We start from the raw sequence: 11,939 nt of genomic DNA on the forward strand, positions 1-11,939 counted from the left end.
AAAGGTTTAAATATCTATTAATCATACTTTTAGGACCACCTGGGAGGTGAAGAAAACAGTTCCCTTCTTGCAATACCTGCATGTTTTACAGCTCTTTAATAAAAAATAATAGTCATGCTCACTGGCATGGCCTAGATTAATTTAAGTTTTAAAACACAACACTGAGCCTCCCTACAATCCATGCCTGCCTGCGCCTGACACTCTACAGCATTTTCATCACCATAATTAGGCCACGAATTGCCTCAGAGAACTGTTCATAATTGATGACTGTAACTAAGGCAACTCAGAAACAATGACCAGGTTCCCTTCTAGTCGTTGCAAAGTACCTGGGTGTCTGTAACCTGGGAAGGAGGAGTAATAATACCTAGAGTCTAATAACTGCTTACTCAAACTAATGAAAGGAGTGGGGACAGGGGCATGGGAGAAGAGATGGTACTTTAAATGATCAGTGGGACTCCCGTGCCTGGGAAAACACTGCATTCAGGGGATCAGCAGGAGGCCTGAGTGTTCTTCAGGATAAAGCCACAATTTAAAAAAAGAACTTACTGGGTCAAAATGTAATATTCATTTTCACTTAACATCCAATTACCTAGAGGACTGAGGATGGGGCAGGAGCTAATGAGTCCAGGGCTCTCCCTCACACTTAAAAGCCAAGTTTCACTAGGGAAAGAATGGATTTAGCAGATTAAAACTTAAAAGGATTTCCCCAAGGAAAGAAAGAAAGAAAGAAAGAAAGAAAGAAAGAAAGAAAGAAAGAAAGAAAAAGAAAAGAAAAGAAAGAAGAAAGAAGAAAAGGAAAAAGAAGGAAAAAATGGCTTTAACATCCCAAAGATATTCATATAAAATTCTTTTTTAGTTTTTTCCCTTGACCAAGACAATACAAGTTTTGTTGCAGTTTTGTTGTGTTTTTTGTTTGTTTGTTTGTTTTGTCAGAGTAATTTCAAACCTATAGAACAGCACAAAAATTCTTTTTAGGGCAAGTGTCCTAAAACAACAGATTGTACAGTGTGAACTTCTCCATCACCCCAAAGAATGCAACCCGGCCATGTGGCAATTCATGGCAACACTTCACCACTTCAGCAGTGTCACAGAAGCCACGGCTCAGCAAATCACCAAAGGTGGGAAACCATGTGAGTGGAAATGTGAATTTTAAAAAGATGGGGAACTATTACTTGACACAAGTTGTTAGTTCTTCCACTTTCAGGTTCACGCTACACTTGCTTATTAGACTCCTATAACCTCAAATCCAAAAGGAACTGGAGAATCTCTACTATCATCCGTGTCCTCCGTTTATAGAGAGCAAAGCTGAGGTAATGCTTCATATCTAGTTCCTGGTAAAGTCGGACCAGAGGCCTGGTCCCCCCAGCTCTGGGGAGCAGGAGCATGAGAACACAGAGGATGTCTCCCATTTACAAATAATCATTATCAACACAGAGCTTGATGTCAAGCTCTGTGCTAAGCCCTTTTACACAGTATCAGACTGTGTAGAAGAGAAAATCTTCCACTTGGTAGGTGAGAAAATTGAAAATAACTTGCCCGATGGACCTGGCTGGCTCAGTCAGTAGAGCAAGTGACTCTTGATCTCAGGGTGGCCGAGTTCTAGCCCCACATTGGGTGTAGAGCCTACTTAAAAGTAAAAAAACACTTTAAAAAAAATCTGCCCAGTCTGCCACTCTCCCCACTCATGCACTCGCTCTGTCAAATGAATAAAAAAAAAAAAAAAAAAAATCTGTCCATTGAGTGGGTTGATTCGAACCTAGGTCTGGCTGGTTTCAAAGCTAATGTTCACTCCTATTCCACAGTCCTTACCAAGGCTACAGGGTCCTACACAGCCTAAGCCCTCCCACCTTTCGGAATCCATTTCCTCCCACTCTTCCATCACTTAAAAAATCCAGTCAACCTTCACTCAAAATCACCCTTGCCTCTCTACTTTTACCTGTGCTGGATGACCACTGCCCCCCTCAATCCCTACCCTGCCCACCACCCCCAAACTTGTGAGTGACTCATTCTACACCTTCAAGGCAAGTATCATCTCTTCAACAAGTCTTTCCCTAACCACTCAATCTAAAACACTCAGTCATTCCTACCACTATCTGAAATTGCCCTCCATATTGGCTGTGCCCCCATTAGGATAATGGGGGCACAATAAGGGCAAAAACCTCTCACTGAAACAAAAGCACAATGATGGCAGAAATGGTCTGCCTTATTCATTTCTAGACTGCTAAATACCCAAGACTATCAGACAAGAGGAGACACTCAAAAGAAGTACTGGTTGAATAAAGGAATGAATACCTCTCTGAACTCCCATCTCATTAAGAACAAGTATCACATAATTTAGCAACTTACTACAAACTATCTTCTATTTTCCCCTAGTTGTTTCTTGTGATTAATCTTGTCTTTTCAACCATATTGTGCATGCCTCAGTGATATCTTATAGTTCTCAAGTTTGGGCAAGTTAATGACAACATGGGCTTATATGATCATCTATAAAATGAAAGAAGCAGTCAGAAGTCTAGAATTCAAGTATCTCCCATAGCTAGTAACATAATAGGCAGACACTCAAATGCTAATTATTGACCCATAGATCTCAAATCCATTTTCTCACAACTTTCTACAAAAATACACCTATTGTACAAAGGCAGGCACACTTTTACTTAGCTAATATTATCAGAAACCTAAATAACGGCCCTTATGCTAGTAGGCCATGCAGCCCTGCCTCCTCTCAGGACCGCCCTATTAACTAACCTCTTTTAAGCCACACCCAACCTGTTTGCTTCTGATTATCCTTTATCTTAACCAGTGTTAACTTCCAGTTTTCTGTATTTCTTTGACAGGTCTCAGCAGCACCATATTCCTTATTTCTTGCTTGCTCAAGTTCTGTTTTATATGGCTGGATGTATCCAACAAATTTTCCAAGATCAAAAAAGCTGCAAAATTAGGGAAGTCAGTATTTGGCTTCTAGTACTTTGGAATGTCTACTCTCCTGAAGAGTTCTAAAGACTCATCGCAACACAGAGACCCTCTTTCCTGGTAATTTATTATATGCTGTTCCCACTGGCCTGTCGAGCTCGGGCTCCGGAGGTGAGGGGAAAATGTCAGGAGATTAGAGCAGAATCATCTACTGGCTACACAACTGACGGCCTGGAATAGTAACTGATACTGTTTGAAAACTGCTTCTAAAGATTGTCCAAGATTAGCATATTTTCACCATTAAAGAAGCCTCCACTGCAAACCCAGACCTTGTTTCCAACATAACAAAATTCTGCAGGAAAGACATAAAACATCACTGAAGTCTTGGTCAAAAGTGTGCTGTTTGGTTTTAAAACTTCAACTTGCTCCCTAAATATGGTTTTCTTCTAAGAAGACTAACACGACTCAGAAAATGTTTGAGCAAGTGTGTGTGCTCACGAGCGTGTGGGAGGTGAAGATCTTTAACAGGATGAGGTTTTTTGTTTTTTTTTTTTACTTTTTTACAATACATTCTACCACTTGTATATCCTTCCACCAAAGCTCAAGAACTTTGGCACTGAGGCACTTAAAGGGCATTTTCATGTGAGGAAGAAAAAAAAAAAGAGGCTGTTTTCATACTAAACGGTGGGGAATCTGAAATTTTCCTGTAGTTAGAAAAAGTTGTATTTGATTACAAAAAACATGTATCTTATCCGAAATCATAGGTCCAATATCTGCACAGAATGTGAATGAATTATCAACTTTCTATATGTAAAAACTTCTCATTAAAAGTTTGGCTAAGATGCTAATTATTGCAGTTCTAGTTTTTCAAACAGCTTTGAGTTTTTGCCAAGTTTAAGATCAGGGAATCAAGTGACTTGTTCAAGGTCATTTGGTCAAATCAGGTAAGATTAGAATTACTAGTTCCTGCCTCCCAAAAGCCAGTTGTAAATCAAACTAAGCAGGCCAAAGGGAAAAATCACTCCCCATTTCCTTTCCTCAATAATCAAAGAGCAAAAGAAAAATCAATTTAAACGACAGAACTTCAATTAATAAATTTTCATCAATCCACAGACTAGTACCTCTAACCAGGCATAGGCACCTACCTCTCTCAAAATCAGTAACTTCTCTATAACCTGCCCATCTGATGGCACCATAAATTTATTAAGATGTTTTTCAATCAGAACTTCATATGTATATCTATAATATCACTTCTCTATCTTCTAAAAGACCTGGTCAGACTGGAATATGGATATACTCTGAGCTGTTAGGTTTCTTTCTTTCTTTCTTTTTTTTTTTTTTTTTTTTTTTTTTTTTAAGTTAAAGGATCATAAATAAGTTCAAAGTTTTCTTCAGAACTCTAAAAGGAATAGGGAGAGTTCACCAGGACAAGTGAAACAGTGATTAAGTGAGAATCGGTCAGGCTGTGGCTGGGAGAGAACTAGAGAGAAGAGGCACAGATGCATCTTCATCACCATACAGCTTCCTCCTCCATTTCAAATCTACCATCTCCATTGCTCTTTCTTTTTCTTTTTTTTAAGTGAGTGGGGAGTTCAAGGCACTCCCCACCCTGAGATCAAGCCCTGAACAGAGATCGAGTCAGAGGTTTAACTGACTGAGCCACCCAGACACCCATCCACATCACACTTCTGACCCATCCTTTTCATTTCCACTTTCAAATTGCTGATGTAAAACACTACTTTTTAATTAGTAACAAAAATGTAATGTTCAGTGAAGCCATATTTTGAAATCACTAACTGGTTTGGGACAAGGATACTGAGAGCACTCTGTATTTGTTACAAACACACTATAGTTGTATTTAGTAACACTCCTCACATCCAATTTTCTAAGTCAAATGGCACCATCACCCCCATTTCAGATGACCCTCAAGTCCAGGAAAATTTCCCTTTGCTCTCAGACTATAGATCACCAATATTAAGAGCTGGCATCAGATCTGAAAAATACTAAGTGAATGGGTCGGCTGACACTGTGGCTGAATTATATCATATATGAACAACTTTATAACATTTATAACTAAACATGATTTTTCTCTTAAATTAAATTCAAGTCTACCTATTTCTGAATACAGCTATAACATACTCTTTGGACTGATTTCTCTTTAGGCCCTTGAGCAAAACAGGGTCACAGGGTATACAGAGCAAATCAAAAGCAGGACTGGAAAAAATTAAACCCAGAAGGAAATGTAAGTTTAACACTTTCCAATATGCCAGAAGTCAGAGTTGTCATTATTTGAAATGAATTAGGTTGAGCTATTATCACGCTGCCTCTAAACAACCGTTTTCGACCTGCAAAAAAAAAAAAAAATTTCCTATGGCTCAACCTAGTATTATTTTCTAAGCTCATTTTAATAATTGTCTCAAATTAAGGTCTTCGCAACCTAAAGCACATAAACCCTTATTATTTCTCTAGATTGCCTTAACCTTTGGAAAGATTTGCCACCCCACTGCCCAAGGCTGGTCGTTTGAAAATTTTAAGTCTATTAGCAGGAAAGCTAAGAGAAAAAAAACAACAGCAACAACAAAAAGACCCACCAAACTGCTGAATGCAGGAACCCTAAAGCCATTCCACATCTTTTTTATGGCTTGCCTTTCCCACTAACAGAATCTGAATCCTAAGTAGATCTGCCCTTTAGGGGACTTCTGTTTGTGAAAACTTGAGAGCTTTGCATCTTTTTCACTCATCAGTGATACAAGAATCTGTAGATGCCCATCACTTTACACTGGGGTTCCACTGACCTAAAAAAAAAAACAAAAAAACTATCCTTCAGGAATTTTAACGAAGTTACTAAATTCCATTTCTGCTGGGGAATCTGGCTTGAAACCTTTCTAATCTAAAGGGTGATCACCATCCCAGTGGGATCATTCTGCCATTTGGATATGGCTGATTTATGTACAAACAACAGAACTAACCAGTCACTTGGAAGTGGTTATGGCTTCAAGACAGCATCTAGGTCCAAATCTATCTTTTCACACCCATTGTTATTACGTCTAATATCCAATATACTAATGACCTCTTTTCTCAATTAGTTTCACTAATTACACACCTGTTCTTGTTCTGCCAAAATTCCTATCTCCTCATCTGATCCATCAGGCCACATGCTATATACTCCACCAGAGGGATCCTTTTTCCTCAGATACTTCATAAACTGTTAGGGCAATCTGATGTTGTCTATTCTATCTTCCCAGATCTACTTTATAGTACAAATCATCAATATTATAAGTGAAATATGCTCCAAAAAAAGTGAAATATGTGAAATATGCTCCAAAAAAAAAAAAAAAATCAGGAGAGAATCTCCTGCTCTATCTGGAAATTTCTCTATTCAGCTAGTTCAGTGTTGACAGGTCAACAGAGAATGGCACTAGTCATTACTACAATCCTAAAGGGCATTCCCCTATAGTTAAACCATCAACCCTTTCCTAACATCCAAATGACCCAGACTTTTTACAGCAGAATTTACTCTCCTTGTCCCAGCCCCAACGGCAGCTTCGGGTCTTTTTTTCACCCTGAACCAAGGTTTTCTCTAGAGCCCGTGGTGATGCTATGCCAGGCAAATACATTCATTAAACCTTTATTTCTCAAAAGTTACATATAATAACTGTTTAAAAAAAAAAAAAAACTCTATGCATCATAGGTGCTTTAAAAGGGAATTTACCTACTTCCTTAAAACACTATGAGGTGTGGATTTATACTCCCATTTTACAGAGGAGAAAGGCTGAGGCTTAGTAACTTGCCCAAGGTCATAAAGGGCAGGGATTTGAATCCAAGTCTGACCTCAGTGTCCTCTGACCTTAACTCTCACGCTGTCTTTCCTTCCAATCTCTTTCTTCATGTCCTAAATAAATGTCTGCTCTGTGGTCTTAACAAAGTCTATGCTTGGGCAGTGCTCAGTTTTCCCCAGACGGTCTTGCCTTTAAAGGACATGCCTTTGAGAAGAATGAGTACCCATTCCAATTTTTCTCCATGCTCCTCCTTCCCACCTGGCACCATCTCCCCGAGGCTCTTATCACAAATCCTCCTCTAGGGCCAATTTACATGTCCTCTCAGTCCCGAGCAGAGCACAGGATACTGAAGGGCCATCTTCCACCCCAAGACTAGGAGAGGGCAGCCCTGACAGCGTGGAAAGGTCCAGACAGCACCCTTCCCCAAGTCTTCATTCAGAAGGAAACTGTGGTCGAGGGCCGGAGGGGGTGGGGGAAAGAATTTGGGGAAGGAAAAGAGGTACAGGGGCGGAGATAGCAACAAGGGTGTGCCCTTGGGGGAGGTGGGGAGACGGAGATGATGGGGGTGCCGCTCGGTGAGGAAGGGGCCACGGGGGGGTGAAGGTGTATGCTGCGGAGGAGGGCCTGGAGGTGGATGGAACGGGAAAGTGGAGGGAAGAAAGGGCAGGGAGGGGGAGCAGGAAACGGGGGCCTCGACCGGGAGGGGAGAAGGAAGGATGGATGGGAACCGGGGAGGTGGGGCGCGCGCGCCGGGGCTCCGCGAGGGGGAGCGGCGGGCCGGGGGGCGCGGGGTGCGCGGAATGCCGGGAACCGGGGCCTCGGGAGACCCGGGCAGGGGGAGCGGGCGGCCGCGAGCCGAGCCGCAAGGGCGGGAAAGGGGGCGTCCCGGCGCTGGCGCTGGCGCTGGCCGGGGGGGGGGGGGGGGCACGGCGGGCTCCGAGGGGATGGAGTCCCGAGGGCCGGGGGTGCGTGGGCGGCGGCGCGGTGCAGAGGGCGGGAAGGTGCCGGCGTCCCCCGAGCCCGGGCGTGCGGGACCGCGGGGCCCCTTCCTACCTATGCCGGGCGCCACATAGACGAAGTAGAGCAGCGAGGACGAGAGCGAAAAGAAGAAGAGCGCGGCGAGCAGCGAGCGGCGCGGCAGCCGCAGCAGCCCCCGGCGGACGCGCATGCTGCAGCCGGGCGGCCGCGGGAGAGCCGGGCCGGGCCTGCTCCCGCCGCTCCCCGTCCGCCGCCTCCTGGGCCGCCGCCGCCGCCTGGGCCTCGGCCACCACCACCTCCCGGGCCTCGCGGGCCGCCGCTCCCAGCCGCCGCCTCGCCGCTCCCAGCCGCCGGCCGCCGCGGGCCGGGCCACATGAAGCGGGCGGGGGCCTGAGCGGCCCGGAGCTAGCGCCGCGGCAGAGCCTGGGCGGGGCGGGGCGGGCGGCGCGGGGGCGGGGCGGGGCGGGGCGGCGCGGGGGCGGGGCCAGCGCAGCCGGGCACCGTCGCAAAAGAACGGCGCGCGCGCGCTCGCCGCCGGACCCCCCGGTCCGGCTCCCGCGGCGGAGCGGCGGCCCGCAGGGAACGTCGCTAAATGGCGACAGCCCCTCTTCTGGCGCAGCCACCGCCCCGGCTCCCGGGGAGCGTCGCTCAAGTGCCGGTCGGATCCGCGCAAGGGCGCCCCCAGCCCGCGAGCCAAGGGGCCGTCTGCAATGTCTGACGCGGTTGGTCGCCCACTGCGACAGTGGAGACTGTGGGCAGAGGGGCGCGGCGTACACCTTCACTCCTTCATTCATTCATTCGTTCGTTAACTCATTCATTCGATTCACCATTTATTAAAGACCAGACCTAGACCAGACACTGGGTTTTGGTGCCGGGGATGCTACGGAGGACAAAACAGACAAAATGAAAAACAGTCCTCATGAACGTACACTCAAATAGAAGGAGAAAAGGAGACAAATCACTTTATGGTACCGGGTACTGATGAATGATATGAACACAGAAACAGGAGAATGTACCGGAGGCAGGCCGGTGTGGTGAAGGAAGGCCTCTGAGCAGGTGACAGGAGATGAGACATAAAAGGGTGAACAGCAGGCACAAAGGCCCTGAGGTTGAAAAGCCTCCTCTGTGCCCAGGTCATCCAAGACCAGCACGGATAAAGTCTAGTGAGGCAAGGAGCACAGCAGGAATGAGGTTAGATCTCTAGGCAGGGTCCACATCCCACAGAACCATAAGGAGTGTACTGATAACGGTTATCAATGTGAAGACGTGCATTGAAAGATGCGGGTCTTTACTTATCTCAATAAACTTCCCCAGCAGCCCTGAAATGTGTGCTCTTATTATTCCTGTCGTACAAATGAGGAAACTGAGGCTCCTCGATGGAGAAGCAGTTTGCCCAAGCCTTACGGTAAAAGCTCACATCAAAACTGACCTGTCTCCCAAGGCAGATCTGTGACCACTAGGTGGTAACTTATCTCAGCATTCCCTCCCTCTCCTAAATCTCTTCCTGTAGACAAATTGGTATCCTACTTCATAGGATACTGTGCGACCACCACCAAAACCATACTCTAAGATCAGCCCAAGGCCAGAAGACCTCCAGAGTCCCTGTAGACTCACGGTGAGGGCCAGAAGAACCAGCCCCAGCTTCAAGAAGTTACCAGCTGAATTGGGGAGGAAAATGTTCCCTGTGTGGACACATCTCAACCTGGAGAGGCTGTCTTGGAATACCAGAAGCAGTCAGGAAGAGACAGGGCTTTGCAGGGATTCTTTGAGAACCAACAATAATCCTGCTTTCTCTTCCTAAAGTCATTCCTACTCTATTACAGTGTAGAACCTTCAAGTGACACTCATAGAGCCAGACTGTCTATGTTCCCTGACTCCTATCTCTTCCTGTTCTTAGCTAAGTGACTTTAGGCAAGTTGCTTAACGTCTCTATGCCTCTCAGTAAAATGGGGGATATTATTAGTAACAACTGCATGGGTTGTTGTAAGGATTTGAGTAATATATGCAAAACCAGGCACATGGTAAATGCATGTTAGCTCTCACCTGACCAATCCCCTTGGAAATGGTATGGGGCAGAAAAAGCATAAACAACTAAAAAGAAAAGCAGAGAATTTTTACTCAGATTTGGTTCAAATCTTTTCTTAGTGTCAGCTGGCTGTGTGATGTTAGGCAAGTCACTTACCCCTCAGATTCTATTCACTGTCTGTAAAATGGACCCAGTGATGCCCACCTCCACAGGGATATGATTCGGAGTTAATGAGACAGCTGAGCTAAGGCCCTGACCAGAAATCTCAAACTAGGAATAATAGTTGGAATAATCTGACCTGTAACTACTTTTTGTTTGGCCCACACCACGGTACCTCCCCCACCATGTCTCTAATAAACATTTCAAACATACAGAAAAGTTGAAAGAATAATAGAAGGGACACCTGTACACTCTCCACCTGGATTCAACTATTGTTATCATTTTTCCAGATTTATCTTTCTATATTCCTAAGTCCACTTTCCTACCTCTTGCTCCGAATTATTTAAAAGTAAGTTGTTGCTTCACTGGTGGTACTTCATGCAGAAATCCTTTGGCAAACATCCTAAGAAAAATTACATTCTCCTATATAACCACAATAATAATAGCACACCTGAGAAAATGAACAATTATACTATAAAATGTTATAATAGGTAGTGCATTCCCAAATCTCCTCAATTACTTAAAGGACATCTTTTATAGCCATTTTCTCCACAGTATAAAATCAAGGCTGATACGTTGCATTTAGAATTATTTCCATAGTATTTATTTACCTACAACAGTAGCTGTACCTTCTTTTCATCATTTCTTTCAACATTTTATTTAAAACATTTTTAATAAAAAAAAAACAAACCTGTGTGCCACCATACAATGTTTTGTTTAACTGAACTAGTGCTGGATCAATTGGAGTTCTACGTGGGGAAAGAAAAAAGACTCTTCACTCCTACCTCACACTATCCACAAAATCAATTCAAGATGGATTGTAAATCTAAGTGTGAACGATCACAAAAAAGCTTTTAGATGAAGACTAAAAGGAGTATCTTCATGTTGGGATGGGCAGAGATTTGTCAGGACACAAACACCAAGCAGAGGGGAAATTTTAACAAAACGGGCTGCATTAAAATAAGGATGTCTGGGGTCCCTGGGTGGCTCAGTCAGTTAAGTGTCTACCTTCCACTCAGGTCACGATCCTGGAGTCGTCAGATTGAGCCTCCTGTCATGGGGTTCCCTGCTCAGCGGGGAGCCTGCTTCTTCTCCTTCTGCTGCTCCCCCTGCTTGTGCTCTCTTGCTCTCTGTCAAATAAATGAATAAAATCTTTAAAAAAAAAGAATTTGTCTTCATCAAAAGACACGAATAAGGAAAATCACAGGAGCACAGTAAAAGAAGAAATAGAAATACATAGCTTATAAAGAACTCATACAGAATTTTTTAAAAACCCACGGACTTACAAAGATTAACAATCAAATAAGGGGGAAAAAAGACTTGAACAAGCATTTCATAAAAGAAAGTACCTAAATCACCCGTAAGCATTACATCTTCTGAAAAATGCAAAGGAAAACCACACCTCTATACCATCTGTGGGCTGTTGGTTCCAAGGAAGAGAGGGAGAGCTTCCAGCCAAGGCTTGAGGAAGTCAAACTTTGAACGGCAGAGTAATATGAAAGTATGACTCTGGGCCAAGCAGACAGAGAGGCAGGAGGCAAAGCCAGGAGTGAGCACTCTAGAAGGCAAGGGAAGAGGTGCCTCTGTCCTTGTGAGTAGGCCAATCCGGTTTTGAATGTCTCTTTTGGAATCCACACTCCACCATTTCCCATCTGTAAAATGGCACTCCTAGGAGACGACTATCTCAGCGTGTGGGGGGGCAAGGGTGTGTGGAAATACCTCAGGGATTTATGCTCTTCTGAACATGCTGGGGCAAAGAAAAAGAGGGTCTAGCCCCTCTGGAGGACAGAAAATGGGCTCCAAGGAGGAAGGCGGTGGTGGCCATCTCACCAACTCAAAACAAATGTCCTTGACAATTGTATTCTCTCACCATCCACCTCCACCCTAGCCTATGTGGGCAAGGAATTCTGCTGTTCCCTTCTGAAAAGAGAAAGAGAAGCCTTCCCACATCTGGACTAGGTACTGATGACCAAACTCTACTCCTGTCCCATCTGAAATAACAATGTATTGAAAGAAATTGGGATTTTTTTTTTCAACCTTTTCAGCTCATGTTAGGTTTCTAGCTCACTCAAACATGCACCCATTCA

The 11,939-nt window shown here is 44.5% G+C and overlaps 1 protein-coding gene across 1 annotated transcript in view; it reads right to left on the reverse strand.

The window, feature by feature from the left end:
* Positions 1 to 8,008, reverse strand: part of B4GALT5 (beta-1,4-galactosyltransferase 5) — a 76,059-nt gene extending 68,051 nt beyond the window's left edge. Inside the window, exon 1 of the mRNA XM_025470377.3 lies at positions 7,743 to 8,008. Coding sequence (XP_025326162.1) covers positions 7,743 to 7,857 — 115 coding nt within the window. The 5' untranslated portion in view covers positions 7,858 to 8,008. The remainder of the gene's footprint in view (positions 1 to 7,742) is intronic.
* Between the last annotated feature and the right edge of the window lie 3,931 nt (positions 8,009 to 11,939).

Source organism: Canis lupus, chromosome 24, assembly GCF_003254725.2.
Source record: "Canis lupus dingo isolate Sandy chromosome 24, ASM325472v2, whole genome shotgun sequence".
NCBI lineage: Eukaryota > Metazoa > Chordata > Mammalia > Carnivora > Canidae > Canis > Canis lupus.